Source organism: Diceros bicornis, chromosome 27 (assembly GCF_020826845.1).
Source record: "Diceros bicornis minor isolate mBicDic1 chromosome 27, mDicBic1.mat.cur, whole genome shotgun sequence".
NCBI classification, from domain to species: Eukaryota; Metazoa; Chordata; class Mammalia; order Perissodactyla; family Rhinocerotidae; genus Diceros; species Diceros bicornis.
Genome location: NC_080766.1, coordinates 30,490,342 through 30,506,845, shown reverse-complemented (window position 1 = coordinate 30,506,845; position 16,504 = coordinate 30,490,342). Strand labels below are relative to the sequence as shown.

General features: G+C 38.8%; 1 protein-coding gene across 2 annotated transcripts in view; it reads left to right on the top strand.

Annotated features, from left to right (window-relative positions):
- Window positions 1-1,160: 1,160 nt before the first annotated feature.
- Window positions 1,161-16,504, top strand: part of GRIK1 (glutamate ionotropic receptor kainate type subunit 1) — a 134,000-nt gene continuing 118,656 nt past the window's right edge. For both annotated transcript variants that reach the window (XM_058522989.1, XM_058522990.1), the window contains exons 1-3: window positions 1,161-1,320; window positions 4,643-4,900; window positions 15,311-15,492. In XM_058522989.1, coding sequence (XP_058378972.1) covers window positions 1,248-1,320; window positions 4,643-4,900; window positions 15,311-15,492 — 513 coding nt within the window. In that variant the 5' untranslated portion in view covers window positions 1,161-1,247. The remainder of the gene's footprint in view (window positions 1,321-4,642; window positions 4,901-15,310; window positions 15,493-16,504) is intronic.

Below are 16,504 nucleotides of genomic sequence, written 5' to 3'. Positions count from 1 at the left end.
GTTTGTGATTTCAGTTTCAGATTTTTCTTTTTATATCCTTTTTTTTTTAAGTGGAGAGAGAACTTAAAGCTTTTGCCAATCAATCTAGCATAGACAAGTTTGGAAAAAACCTACAAATGACCTTTGGTAAGGAATCACTTTAGTGAGAGTAGATAAATAGCAGTCTGCTAGTTACAAATACTCAGCATTCCATGGGCACCCACCAATTAATATGTTCTTTCAAAGGAAATGAGAAGTATTGGTCAATCAAGGAGTAAGTTAAGTGACGATCAGTTAAGAGAGCTTCCATTGTATGACCTGTGACTATTGATAATCCCAGGACCACTCTTAAAGAACATTAAGAATGTACAGTTAACAATACTTAAATTGCCTCTATTAATATCAATGTGTAAAGTCAGAGCTTAAGTCTCTCATGAGGTTTTAAGCTATGATATTTTGTACTGTTGCTTGTGATGAGATCCTCATGCTTAAGGTATCAGAGGCTTAGTGGATATGCTTGTTCAGAGGAGGAACAAATTTCTCCAGAGATACGATGCAGGTTTGCTTGTGGGCAGGACCAGTTTCTCAAAACAAAAGCAAAAGAAAGCAACTCTTTGAATCTGCCCATGCACTTTCGAAAGTACTAGAATATGACCTCAGAATTCTGACCCACAAAGAATAGAAGCGATGTTTTCATTCTGAAAAATCTAAGTATATGTATGTCTCATTTCAGCCCCACTCAACTCTCTGCATGATCATTCTAGAGTCTAGAATGTCTGCTTCTGAATCGAAGAATCTTCCATCTAAGGAAGGATGGTTCTATGAGGATACAGCTCAAATTACATTTAGGTCAACCACAGTGTGATTCATGTCTAAACTGTAGAAAACTGCTCTCCACCATATTATCAGTTATACTTTACATGGTACTAAATATTTGGAATATATTTGCCGTCTGAGAAGTATAGAGTCCAACATTGGATTTGAAATCTTGATCACACCTATGAAGTTAGACTCATTTCTCTGCATGTGACACGTGCCGATAAACCTAATTTTTAGCGCTCGGTTTGGGATCTGACCATTCCTACATTTATTCTTTTGGACCTTTTGTTTGTATCATTTATGTTCTTTTAGAAAAACACACATGTAACTAATGCTTCTCTTTTGCTTCTGCAGGAGGGATATTTGAAACTGTGGAAAACGAACCCGTTAATGTTGAAGAATTAGCGTTCAAGTTCGCGGTCACCAGCATTAACAGAAATCGAACCCTGATGCCTAACACCACATTAACCTATGACATCCAGAAAATTAACCTTTTCGACAGTTTTGAAGCCTCACGGAGAGGTAACTATTTTCACACTTTTAAAAGCTTCTTTGGGTGATATGTCTCTACAAGTCACTTTTTTTTGCTACCTGCCCTTTCTCAAAGTGAACATCTTTGTGCAAATGGGTTGCAGGAAATCTGGGTCCTCGATGTTGCTGTCCAGTGCAATCTGAACTGTCCTAATGGATGTTGCCCAGCTCTGGTTTCTGGGCCTTTCTGATTAGCTTACCCTTCAGTGCCCTCCACTCTATGATTAACTGGCTCAGCTGTGAATGGAAAATGTCAAGCTTGATCTGTTTTTCCTTCCTGAGGCTGAGATACCACCATGAAATTGTACAGTGCAGTCAAATAAAACTTTCTGGAAGGTCATATCCACTGAGCATGTGGAAATGCCCACGACACACATAACTCACACCTCGAATTTTAGCAGATTGTGAACTACTGGGTTTGCCTAGCATCTTCTCAACTTTTCTTTTTTAATTCCTTTCCACAAGGTCATAGAAATATGAAGATTAAACCTGTGAGAACAATCTTTGCATTTGATTCTCTTCTGCTTCTGAACAGAAGACAAATTCCTAAAGAATAATCTAGTTCATATGTAGGCTGCAAGTTTTCTTTCGTGGAGTCATTGGAATTGCAGGGCTTGTTTAGACATTTCCCAGATACTTCCAAGATGACTCTTAGAAGCACAGTCACATTCCATATACTTGAAGCTTGGCTTCTAATGAGGGAGCTGTTGAGACTCAATACATGTGTTTATGTGGAAACAAAGGCTGCTTATCACCCCAGAATAGGAGGGGCTCTTTCCCTCATAGAGAAATGTTTTGCCCATTAAGAATGCACAAATAAATGGAATACGATGCTGATTTCTAAGTAACTAAATACTGGTTGTTTCCACATAGAATTAATCTTTGTGGAATTATCTTCCACATAGAGTTAATCCACACAGGATCCTCGGGTGTGTTCATCTAATACACTGTTCCACAAGATTCTTTGTGTTTTTTACAAATAAAACGTAAAACTTGTTTTCCCGGGAGCACAGATGATAAGTGAATAGTATAATGATTTTTTTTTCTATCTACTATGATCTTAGTATAAGAACATTTTCTTTTTAAAGGTTGATGGAGTGGCAGATACTACAGAGGTCAGAGTTATCTATGAATAAATAATAAAACTTTATATTTATACAGTACTTTAAAATTTACAAGGCACCTTCACATAAATTATCCCTATGGGTTAGATCTCTCTGTCTCCCTCTCACACACACACACGCACACACAAACATCGTTGAACAAATATCTTAGAAAGCCAACCACATTTAACAATGATATTTCAACCCACACAAAAATTGAAAGCTTTTTTATGATCTAAAGTACTTGCCATACTTGTAAATTAAACACCCCCAAAGCTACTTAAAACTGGTAATTTGCTGGCAAACAGAATTCAAAAGGATTGATTTTCTGTCAAGTAATATTAGCATCCCAGAGCTAAATATTAGCAGGAATCTCAATCCATCATCTATGCTAGACAAAACAACAGTTTGTATACTCTAGTGCTCTCATTTTATCTTAACCAGTGAAAACACAAAAAATGAACTTTTGAGGACATTGGCAATTTATGCCTACAGCACTTAATGCAAAAAATTATGTCTTCATACCACATGAGGTAATTCAGTGCCAAAGAGCACAGTATCAGAAAGTTTTCCTTGTGAGTGACTGTCAATATTTGCTGTCCCATAGATATTTAGAATATGGCTCTCAAAATTTTATTTATTAATTTTTCTCTTTAAATCAAGTCAGATGCTTTTGGTAAAGCCGTATGGTTTTCCTACTTAATTTGTAGAATGACATTATAAAAATTAGCACAATTTTATTTATAAATTTCACTATTATTTAATTCGAATATTCAATTATTATCTCTCAGCAGTTCCAAATTCCTTTAAACTAGCATTAAAATATAAATTTGACGTGCTTCTAAACTTATATTTAAAGCCAGCATAAATTTATGCCAGAATAAAATGAGTAGGCATTATTTTGCATAGTTGTAGAAGATAATCTGCCCCAACTTTTTTGGAAGGGAATTTCGTTAATATATATCAAGTAACTGAAAAATATCAATGCCCTTTATTTATAGCTGGGAATCTACTCTAAGAAAGTAATGTAAAAGTCAGAGAAACATATAAGAACTAAGATAAGTACAATAACCAAAAATTAGGAGCAACTTCAGTGTTCAGCATCATAGGAATAGTTAAGTAAATGATGACATACTCATGGAATGCGATATCCTACAGACACTAAAAATATACTTTTGAAGATCATAATGACTTGGGGAAAAGGGCATGCTTTTAGTGTTAAATTTAGTGTTAAATGAAGATACCAGTGTATCAAACTTTATCTATATATTGATTCAATTTTTTTATAAACTGGAACACCAACTGTGAATAGATATTATCCCAAGATGATGGCATTACAGGGCCTTTTTTTCTTCCTTACATGTTTAAATATTCTAAATTGTCTTAATGAGAGTATATAATCTTATAATTAGAAAAATAAATAAATGTTATATGTCAATTTTTAAATACATATCCACTTGATTTGGTTAGGCTACATGTTGGGAGATTTTGAGGTAGAAAGAAGCTTGACCTTGAGCTGGGTCCTTGGGATCTGGTACAGTTCTGCCATTATCCAGTGGTCCTGACTCACTCCATTGTCTTTGATATTAGTGGGTTGGACAAAATGTCTTCTAAGATCCCTTTAAGCTATGCTATTCTATTATCCTGTAATTAATTAGGTATCAGTATCATTTAACATTCTCTAGCGGTTTTTCAATAGCCTGGAACTCCTTTCTGAGTTTCGGGAAGACAGGAGCTAAGGCACTTTGCAGTCATCCAGAGAGTCTTCTGAGTTCTATGACCTCATTAATATCTTCATTGCCACGCTGTCATATGACAGAACTTCATCCACATGACATTCACTTGGCAAATGGCTTATAGATTAGCTGAGTGCTCTTGAGTAACACCACACCAAGCGAGAGATTTAGACTCAATCTGATTAAAGGTAATGAAGTGAGACCAGTCACTCATTTTTACTTGCAGGAAGTTGGCCCTGTGATTTGTTGCTAATCAGGTCTACATTTACATCTCTCAGTGTTTTAGCATCTCAGGAATACTGGAAGTTGAATTAAGCATATTTCTTCAACATACAGACAGAGAGTAGAGGAAAGTTTTCAATTGTGAAAATAAAAAGAGGAATCATGAAAGGAAAGATTAAATTCACGAAACTTTGTCTTTCCCCTTCTCTGCCCTCCCTCTCCATCCCCCCCGCCCTTGTCTTTGGGCGTCAGCGTGTGACCAGCTGGCTCTCGGTGTGGCTGCTCTCTTTGGCCCTTCCCATAGTTCCTCTGTCAGTGCTGTGCAGTCTATTTGCAACGCTCTTGAAGTTCCACACATACAGACCCGCTGGAAACACCCCTCGGTGGACAACAAAGACTTGTTTTACATCAACCTCTACCCAGATTATGCAGCTATCAGCAGGGCAGTCCTGGATCTGGTCCTCTACTACAACTGGAAAACAGTGACCGTGGTGTATGAAGACAGCACAGGTATGGGACTCCCCCAAGATCTCACCTGGCTGTATCTGATCTGAACAAAGGGAATGTTCTATAGGTATTAAACTCATCAGGTGGAATGCATGAAAATACTCTTTTATGTGAAGATGCTGGAGTTTCTAATTTAGGAATGCCTTGTATAGCTAATTCCAATTCCTTTTGGTGAATTGATCCTTTCTGATGTTCCTTTCATCATCATATTTAGGGGAATTTTTTTCTTTAAGAAATATCACCTTATTGATATATGTTGTAATCCAGTGAGAATATTAAAGATGTAATTTCATTTATCCAACAATATTAAGACTGTGACCACAATTCCATTCCTTAAGTAATGCAGATAAAGCTTGAAAATGACCATAAAGTATGATTCCAACTTGATAAAAGTAGCTACGTAAATGTCTAGAAAAGTTTCTAAAGTAGGTTAACAAAGAGGAATCCAGTTAGAGGTTGTATCAATAAAGGGGACCATTTCATGGGAAAGGGGCTAAGAACCACCTGTGATGAGCCCTTAATAAATCTTGCATCGTTCCACCTACTCATTTTAGGGTGAAGGATAGAAATGTGGTTTATTCATTTTAAATTCTGCTGATGACTCTCCACGATCCACATAAGAAGATCAAATTCCTTCTAATTTCAACCTGTTCACCATCCAGCCCTGTTGATCTTCATTAACCAGGCACTACCTTCTCTACATTCCCTATACTTTCACATCAGCCGTGATGAAGAGTCCGTCATTCCTTAAATACCCCGACTTTCATCCTGACTCAGCTTTTCTGAGGCTGGCCCCTCACTTTGAATGATCCTCCGCATAGCCCCCAAGGTGATGAGCTCCCCCATTCTCCATGAGCACACTCAAATATCACTTCTTAAAGCTCTCTGAGACCACCATAGGCTTCAATACCACTTTGTAAATATAAGCATTATATCACATTTCAGTAATCTGTTTACATGTCTATGAGACTAGGAATTCCTAAAAATTGGAATTTTATCTTATTTATTTTTATAATCTGCTACCTAACACAGTCTCGGCATATAGGAAAGTGCTTAGTAATTACATGTGGAAGGAATAATACTATTTACTTTCTGAGTATTTTTCCTCCAAGAATTGAAATTAGCTCCTTTTCTTGATCTACACATTCGGTAACAAGACTAATAAAATTATCAGTGAAAATTAATAAAACAAAGCACTTTCAAACTTTTGAATAGTATTTCATTTTTCACTGTCCCATTCACCAAGCACCAACACTTACTACTCCCCTGAGGATGAATAGGGAGCCTCCTCTATTTGGCACTAAACTCTGCTCCCATTTTAAACTGTCAGATAACAGTGACTATTCTGGTTGGAAATATGCATTTCTGTGTGTTTTTATACTTCATCTCATTTTAGGAAGAAGTGAGCATAGGTGATTGGACATATAACTTATAAATATTATATTCAAAACAGTCCTACTGGGAAGGATAAGCCACAGGCAGTCATATTTTAGATCTTCACCTGCTTGCTGTGAAGGAAGAAAACATATTACCAAATGAACTCCACAAGCATATGTAAAGAGCCTTGAGACAGAATATTATATTGTAAATGTAAGTGTAGTCAGATCTTCCTTGTTGCCTACCTTTGTAAATAGAGAGTTTCAGGAGCTAATAAAATCATACTGTTTCTCATTACATAGTGAACTCTGTAGTATCATTTTCTGTCACTATTTCTACCATCTCCAGCAAAACAGGACCATCTAAAGAAAAACAAATCAATGAATGATATTGAAACTTCTGGATTTAATTTAAGAAAGAGTTCAACTAAAGGTTTGAGGATAACTGTTGTAGATTTCAAATCGTATTTAGACAAAATATAATTTGTAAAAGGATGACACAAAAGTCGATGTCCTAACCATCCTTCTGATTTCAAGTGAGCACCTATAAGTGATGGCCATTTTACACAAGAGAAAAATTAAACTATCATTTTTATTATCTTTTACAAGAAAGTGAAATCTCCTTTTCATCCCTGTTAAGGTCATCTGAACTCAGTTGCTCAGTAAATGCTTGCTGAAATTGAAAATCCGAAATGAGTTTGTATGTTGCCCATTAAGTTAGAGATGATTCATATTAAAATGATTTTGCCCACAAAGACATTAAAAATGTAAATGAATAATCAATTGAGCCGTTAAATTGGAACTCAGAGAGTCAACAGGTCAACTGAGATCAATAAAAACAGGCATCTCTTGACTTTGAGTGGATTTAATACTGCTTGACTCAGGGTTTTGGTTGCAGTAATTATCAAGCCATAAAAAGGAGAAAACTTACTAAACCTGAAGGGAAGAAAGGACTTAGGTGTGCTCAGCACCCGCCTTCACATCAGAATTAAGTACCCATTAAAGAGCACTTTATTGGGATTTGTTTAGGAGTTTGTTAAATAGCCTAAAGCCAGCACAGATGTCTGTGGGACCAAATGGCCCATGACTCCCATTGAAATCAAGAGGATCACTGTGTATGTCTCTAAGGACAAAATTCAGTTCACTGAGTACTAGCAAGCAGAATTCTGTCCTCTAAAAGTGAAAATGTAGAAAGACCCTAGAGAACTGTTGGGGGGAGAAAAGCTTTGTTTCGCTTCATCTCTCTCTTTCTCTGTTGCCTGGATGTTCTTTCCATCAGTCACCTACTTCTTTCTGATTCCCACATTCAGAGGTGACCCTAGGCAATGAGAATTGCTGCTCATTGGTCATCCCCTCTGCTTCATTAGACCCCTGGTGGAAGCCTGGCTTCTATCCCTTCACACACATCAAAAAGAGCTGAGAAGCTGAGAACCAAACGCAGTGTGGAGGATATTCAGCAGTTTCTGCTTTCTCAAGGCCAATCTTAGTGAAATGTAGCCACAGCCATTTCTGTAGAACAGGAGCCAGCAAACTTTTTCTCTAAAGGTCCAGATAGTATATAGCTTAAGTTTTGTGGGCCATAGGATCTCAGTCACAGCTATTCTACTCTGCAGCTGTAGGAAGAAAGCAGCCATAGACAATACATAAATGAACGAGTGTGGTGTGTTCCAATAAACCTTTATTTACAACAATCAAGGAGGGCAGCGTGGGTGGATCAGAGTGAGGGGGACGGGTGGTGAGAGAGTAGGTCAGAGAGGAGGGCCTTGTAGACCATGGAGGGTTTTATAGACCACGGAAGAACTTCCACTCCTCACGAAATGGGAAGCCCTTGGAGAGTTTTCCGCAGAGGAGTGCTGTGATCAGATTTACATCATAAAAAGATTACTCTGGCTGTTGTACTATAATACAATATAAAGAAGCAATAATAAAATATAGAGAAGCAAGGATAAAAAACAGGTGGATCCTAGAGAAATCAAGGCAAGGGATGAAGGTGATAGCAATAGAGGAGTAAGAAATAGTCAGATTCTGGAAATATTTTGAATTTGAGCTGGCATAATGCCCTGAGGGAGTGGAGGCTGAGTGAGAGAGAAATAGAGGAGTCAAAGACGACTCTAAGCTTTTTGGCCTGAGCCAAAGGATGGAGTTGCCATCACCTGAGATGGGGAAGCGTATAGGTGGAGCTAGTTTGGAGGAATAAGGATGATATCAGGAGTTCGGTCGTGAACATGGCTGGAGATACAAAATTGACAGTCCTTAGCATATAGATGAGACTAGATGAGGCCACCAAGGAAGTGAGTTCCAGCCAGATGACTCTAGCCCTGAGTTCATAGCACATAGCCCTTAAGAAGCTTTTTTTCATCTGTGGTTGCCTTAAGTCATGTATCTCAACACCTTAGGGCCATGAGATTTCTAAAATGCAGCCTACAATAAAGACCTATTAACTATCACTTGACACATAGTCTCAAAGCTTTACAATGAGTTAATTTGAAATGAGATTAACATACAGAAAAATGTCAGTGATGGAAAGAAACAATAAAGGAGAAAACACAAGAGAAATGACAACCATGAAACTCACAATAGTAACTCAGTTCTTGAGTGCTATGTGCCATGCACTGTTCTAAATACTTCATATAATTTAACTCATTTAATATGCTCAACCGCCCTATAAAGGAGTGAAATAGCTGCTCTTATGGCTGTATTTAAATAGTGACTTAGATCTGCTGTGTCTCTTGTATTTCTCTCCGTTTTCCCATAGAAAACAAAAAGAATATATTGTCCAGAACCAAGAATTTTGACAGAGGCCGAAAATTTGGACTGGAAGAAAATTAAACATTTTGGTCTAGGTGACCAAGCTAAAATAAAAGATATTCTGCATACAGTCAGTGCCGAATAAAAGAATAAGAAAACTGTTTCACCTTCAGCAATCACAACTCACCCCACTGTGTTGTTATGACCACTAGTGCTAGCCAAACACTTCTGTTACATGTCCTCCCACAATTCCACTTGAAATAGCTGTGGGATGCAAAGTTCCTTTTTTTCTCTGCCTCACTCTTTTCTACTCTTCTTACCCACCCACTCCAGTCCCCTGACCAGAACCCTATTCAAATTTTCAGAATTCTGCTCAGGAAACCCATCTTCAGATATCGCATGCCAAGTATATTAGTTTTAGCTACTAGTGATATTAGCCAGAATTCAGGACCAAAATATACCGGTGGAGCTAACTACAACAGACTTAATCTCTAATATTTTGACTGGATTCTTCTATGAGGTCATTTGCGATCAAGAGACAATTTTTCTTTTGGGAAGTGGCTAGGCTTTTTTTGATGCACTTTTGAAAAATCATATGTATGAAGATCTGCACTTAAAAGTGCTGTATTTCTCCAGATAATTCACTCACTCACGCATTTTCATTTCTCAGTTCTGATTTTTCCTCCACTCTGGAGGGAACATAGATCCCCTTAAGGATCCTGTTAGATTTGGGTATATTAATACACCAATAAGTTTGTGAAATGCCATTTTGCATGTCTCTAAGTTCAAATGAAGAAGAAATTAACATTTAAAATGTGCAATCTTATCTTTGGGCGCTAGCGGTTTATTACATTCATTTTTATGGCATCAAACCCACTGATGTGGTTTAATGAACAGGGAATTGGATTAAGACTCAAGAAAAACCGAGGTACTTTTCTTTTGAACTGATGCTCATTAAACATAACTAAAGCTGTCCAGAAATGGCTTGGGCTGCACCGTGAGGGAGAGAATTTCTCAAAAGGCGAGGTGTTCAGCAACAGCTGTGTAGAGAGGATTCAGGCATCCAGTAGGAGTTTGACCTTTAAGGTCCCTTCCAATTCCTGACATCTGTGACTCATTTTCAGGGCCGATCCAATTAACCTCACCATGCCTCACTTTCCTCACTGTAAAATAGAATGACACCAATCCACCTCAAAGGTATATTCTGAGGTTCACTGAGTTATTTATAAGGCATGTAGCCTACTTCATAAAAAGGGGCAATGTAAATAGCAAAGTTTATTATTACTTAAGGAGAAGGCATGGGAAATTTTAAACACTCACTGGAAATAGCAGGTTCTTTTTCTCTCCTCCATATGCTCCACCTGTTCCCAGAGTCACTCGATGAGCATGCAAATCAGCAATTTTCTGTGCCATATCTGGGTGCACAGAGTAGACGGGTGGCCGTAGCAAGTGTTTAGAATTGGCCATCTGGACATTTTTGAAAGTTATCTCCATATGCAGAGCCCAGCTCAAAAACAGGCTCCTTGCTCTAAAGCACTTGTCAAACCAAAGGTGCAGCTTCCAATTGCATTCCTGGGGGTGGGAGTGGAGGAAGGAGGCTCTTATGTGGTATTCATCTATATCTCCACGTTTAGTCTTTATTTAGAAAGACTTGAACTTAGAAAAAGTTGAAAGAAATGTACAATGAACTCCTGTACCCCCTTCATCTGGATTCAGCAATTGGTATTATTTGGCCACATTGGCTTTAATGCTCTATGATTCTCTCAATATAAAAACAACTACAACAACAACAATAATAGTAGTAAATAATCGTATTGTTGAACCATTTTAAAGTAAGTGGTAGACATCATAACCTTTTCACCCCCTAAATATGTTAGAGTGTGCTTCCTAAGAGCTAGGAACCTCCTTGTTATAACCACACTGAATTATCAAATACAGGAAACTTAACGCTAATACAACACTATTATCTTATATAAATATGATAATAGTAAAAAAAAAAAATGAAAGGTACTGCAGAGTTGACTGAGGCCAGGGGGAGTGGGTGCTTGCTAGCCAGAGGGCCTCAGTACAGGTTTTTCTTTTTTTGTTTTTAAAATCAGTTTTGTTTTTTGGGTTTTTGTTTTTTGTTTTTTGCAGGGGAAGCTTCGCCCTGAGCCAGCATGTCTTGCCAATCTTCCTCCCGTTTTCTTCCTTTTCTCCCCTCCAAAGTCTCAGTACATAGTTGTGTATAGTTGTAAGTTCTTCTGGTTCTTCTATGTGAGCTGCCACCGCAGCATGACTACTGACAGTGGTGTGGTTCTGCGCCTGGGAACGGAACCCGGGCCGCCAAAGTGGAGCACGCAGAACTTTAACTGCTAGGCCATCAGGGCTGGCTCAGCGCAGCTTGTTCTTAAACACCTGGGGACTTCTTAGTGACCAGAGGGCAGCATGGTTTCCCCTCCAGAATGTAGCTTTGCCCCAGGTACAGATAAAGCCAGCTTGGGGTGCTCTTGGTCAAGGGTGTTGTGGGCCCTCTGGCGTTTTTCACCTGGTTCGGAGGGACCCAGAGTCAACTCACCCCACTCCACCCTCATGCAGGGTCACTTGTGCCCGTGTTGCCCTCACACTCTCTCCTCCCAGGAAAGAGCTGACGGAGGCTGCTGGGTCGGCCTTGATCACACTCACAGACAGAGACTGTGCTGGAGCTGGCCCTGTCAAGAGGACTGCTGTCTGTTTCTCATCACTCCTTCCTGGTTCCGCTGTTAATGCTTCTAAAATAAACAGGACTTGAGCGTGCGCGTGCACACACACACACACGCTCTCTATCTCTCTCTCTCTATATATATATACACACACACCATATTTCAATTTTTATAACTGTCCCAATAATTGTCCTCACAACATTGTTTTGAATCCAGGATCACTTTTTGCATTTAGTTGTCATGTCCTTTCAGTCTCCTTTCATTTAAAACAGTTCAGCCTTCCTTGGTCTTTCGTGACATGGACATTTTTGAAGAGTGTGGGTCAGTTTTATTGCAGAATGTCCCTCAATTGAGTTTGTTTGGTTCTCTCCTTATCTGCATTTTATTTTTAAGGTTCCTCCACCGTGGTGGGCTAGAAAAACCACCGCTCATTGTTACCAGGTTTGCGTGCACCATTACCATTTTCTGCAACTGGACTCCAGTCCTGGAAGCACTTGGTCACTCTGTCAGGCTAGTATCCAAACCCAGGAGGACCATTAGCGAAGTTAAGAGGTGTGCCTAAATCAATGTCCTTTCCCTGAAGTACTGTAAATATTTGTTTTGCAAATAATTTTTAACTATTCTTTACAATGAAGTGTAAATGAGTGGATTGCTGCAAAATGCAAATAAGAGAAAGCTTTCTCTAAATTTTGTCTCCTGTGAACTAAAAAAGCCCTTTAAATTGTAAATTCTACAACATTTGCTAATGAAGGCAGAAAGGCTTTTTTTAAGCAAACAATTGCTTTGGGAAGAGAAATATGAACCTCAATTGCTCATTACTCTTCCCCCAGCTTGGGCCTGTAATCTCTAAATCTGCTGATCCTCTCCCTTCTGAAGCCAATTCACCTGTATGCAGACAAAATGAGAAAATTAAGGGCTTACTACTAAGTTTTTCTGAAAGATAAATTTATCCCAATTAGAAACTGGTCTGAGTTGTTCTCCTTTCTCCTCTATTGGCATTAAAATAGCTTTCTTTTATGAAACAATTGTGAAAGTGCATGGTCACTTTTTTTGAGGGGGAGGAAGTGTGTTTATTAATGGCTTCATTTGCCAAATAAAGGTTGAAAACTTTATGGTGATCCAAAGTCCTTTTTCTCTGTTTATTTATGCAGCTATTTATTTACACATGTAGTTAGTCAGTTAGTTAGTTAGTTAGCTAGTTAGTTATTCAGTCGGTTAGTGGATCTGAAATCTAAAAGGCAGGAGCGGCCATTGGTCTGCTGAAAAGACTCCTAGATTGTGAGTCAGAAGGTGGACCTGGCTTTAAGCCCTAGATCTGCCTCTTAATAGCCACATGCCCTTGAGCAAGCCACTCCAGCCTCCATCAACCTCAACCCATAATGTATAAAATTAAGTAGTAATTGATGCCCCATCCATGTCACGAGAGTTGATGAGATGAAATTCTCCCATGGGCTGTGAAGACCTTAAAGCAAGATGTGTTCATGTTGCACCCCCAGCACTTAGCATGGGGCTTGGCATATAATGAGCATCCAGAAAATGTTTTCCCGTAAAAATGAAGGAATGAAGTGAGAAAACATATTCAACTTTGAATGCCATACACATGTGTGTGAGTCATCATGATAGGAAGATGTACTTCAAGATCGACATTCCATCAGGCAAAGAACGGAAGAGCAGGTCATTGCTGCATATGAAATGCACTTTTAAAATGTTTTTCCCATTTTATTTAAAGGCCACATTGATCTCACTTGTGGTCATGCCAAAAAAAAAAAAAAAAAGAAATTATATGTGATTGCAAAGCAGGAGGGCGATAGGAAAAGACAGGCGAGAGAGGTGAGCAGCCTGGGGTAAAGAGGAAAGGCAAATGGGTCCCTGTTATTATTTTTTCCCCATCTCATCGAACAATCCTGAGCTGTACCTATTCCCTCAGCATCAACAACTTGCATTTGTAGGGCTGGGTGGTGAAGTGGAAAGATTGGGTATTGGACTCACACAGACAACAATTTGAATCCATGGCTCCCTAACCGTCTTTGTTACTCTGTATTACTTGATTGCTCTGAGCCTCGATTTCCTTATTTGGAATAAAGAAGATAATAACACTTGCTTCATAGGATTATTGTGAAGATAAACAAATATAACAAGTAATAAATACACAAGTCCATATGTTCAGTTTTCTTCCATTTTTAGTACTCATCAGTGGCTCAGGACAAGAGATTCCGGAAATAAGGACAAATGGATCATTATCAGTGCTTGAGAGCCTTCCACCACGTTGATCGATTTGAAAAGAAGCAAGGGTCCAGGAGGGTATCATTCTAACACTTTCAATTTTTATGTAAAAATTAAAAAAGGATAATGAGTGCTAAATCTTGATATGGTTCTACAACCCCTCCCCTCACTGCCTCATCCGTTTGACTCTGAAGAGCAGTTTAATTGCAAATTTGCTGTACATCAAAACCAAACCTATCCACTGCGTTGGAGGAAATTTGTAACATTTGAGTCACAAAAATAGGGCTTCTGAGGGGAGAAAAATAACTAAATAAAACAAGACAATGAAAGAAATGCATCAAGTCCAGAGGTAGCTGGCATCCATGCTGTATCTTGCACAGTGCCTACCACAATTTCCATCTGAATACTAAGGCTTAATATTTCCTATTGATTTCTTGGAGCTGACAAATCCTGAAGGCACGGAAGCGTGTAATAAAAAAAAAGTAAAAGTCAATTTTCCAATGTGATGGGAGTCCTTGAGTGAGAGCCAACGTCACAGCGTAGCAAGCATCAGTTAATGTTTGGGGAAATAAGACGCAGGCTTTGTATAGCTGTTTGTCTCGCCCTAGTAAAGCACTTCTGGTAAAATATGGTGGCAGCTGAGTAGATTCATATTCGTGACAAATCAAACATTCTCCAAGTTAGTTGGCCGTATATACTCTCCTACAATTACCCATGGTGGATTTTTAAAGCGTTTTGTTTCTGCTTTTATCATCATAATCTCTAAAAATCCTGTAGTCTTTTTTTTAATCAAGAAAAGATTTTCCAATTCAATGTGCAATTATATTAGAAAGGGAATATAATGAGACATTTATAAATAGTTTATATGGCAGAAATGGAAGATTATATACAGCAGCCCAACCAACTAGCTGGTAAACAGTATATTATATATAAATACTTGATGAAAGGCTTACAGAGGTTTACAGCCCCAAGAAACTCTGGTATTCTATGGTATTCTGTTTTTTTAAGTGAACAGGTGTTATCCATTTCATTGAGCACCTTTGGAAACTTCAAGCAATTTTTTGTTTACAAAAGTGTTACAGTTATAGGTTTGATTGGTTAAAGATACGAGGTGTTGGCTGAAAGCTGGAGAACAGTTGCATTCTAATTAACTTCAAAATGCTCTTGGGAAAATTGTGCTTCCAAGCCACACACACTCACACAAGGAAAATACAGTCTAATCCACCCCAGAAAGAGGAATGACAAATAAGAAGTCAATAGTGTAACCTTTAGGTAGGTGGCCTCTTGATACATTTTAGGAATGATCTGAATTTCACTGTAAACGGCAATGAACAAATAGTTTTTTGACAGAACAGTCTGTTGCATGATTGGATGTCATTTTCTAGGTCTAATTCGTCTGCAAGAGCTCATCAAAGCTCCCTCCAGATATAACATTAAAATCAAAATCCGCCAGCTGCCCTCTGGGAATAAAGATGCCAAGCCTTTACTCAAGGAGATGAAGAAGGGCAAGGAGTTCTATGTGATATTTGATTGTTCGCATGAAACAGCCGCTGAAATCCTTAAGCAGGTAAGAGAGGTAGGGAGGAGGTGGAAGTGTGGGGGAAATGTTCATTTCTCTTTCTTGAAAATGCCATCTGGTTTCACTTAGCGCAGCATGATAAAACTGTAGCAGTCCAGTTTATGCTGAAGATTGCAGTATTTCAGAATTTTTTTTTAAAGAGCCAAAGGGCTCAGGGAGTTCAGTGGCTTCGTTGAAGCCACCTGTCGATATGTAATTGTAGATGTGTGGTCCTATGTACATCCTGGGAGGTATGTAGATCCTGCCAGCAAAGGCTGAGAGAAGAGTATCCTTTGAAGGTGATTAAGCATCTTTTCTTTTATGTCTGAGCCAGATTTCATGTACGCAATGCCTGACTTGTCCTAAATACATCTTCCTGGGCTTGGCCCCGTGGCATAGCGGTTAAGTGCGCGCGCTCCACTGCTGGCGGCCTGGGTTCGGATCCCGGGTGCGCACCGTCGCATTGCTTGTCAGGCCATGCTGTGGCAGCGTCTCATATAAAGTGGAGGAAGATGGGCACGGATGTTAGCCCAGGGCCAGTCTTCCTCAGCAAAAAGAGGAGGATTGGCATGGATGTTAGCTTAAGGCTAATCTTCCCCCCCTCAAAAAAAAATACATCTTCCTCATGGCAAGAACTCTTTTATCAAACATGCAGGATTCCAAGCATATTGAAGAGGGGACACAGGGACAGTTACAGAAAAGATGCTTCTCTCTTCTAATTTGTTATAGACGAGCTGCCATGCATTAATCTCCACAGATGACATAGGTGGAAACACTTGATAAATTGTGAAATCTTATATAAATGAAAGCTGTTAGTGATGTTAAGAATAACAATAATGACAACAGAGTAATAATTTCTGAGAACTTCAAGATATAGCACTGGTCTTACGCCAAAGAAAGAAAATTCAGAATTAAAAAAAATAAAGCATAGACTAGTGGTTCTCAGCCCAGAGTGATTTTGTCCCCTCAGGCATTTTTGGCAATGTCTGGAGACATTGTTGGTTGTCATAATGGGGGTAGT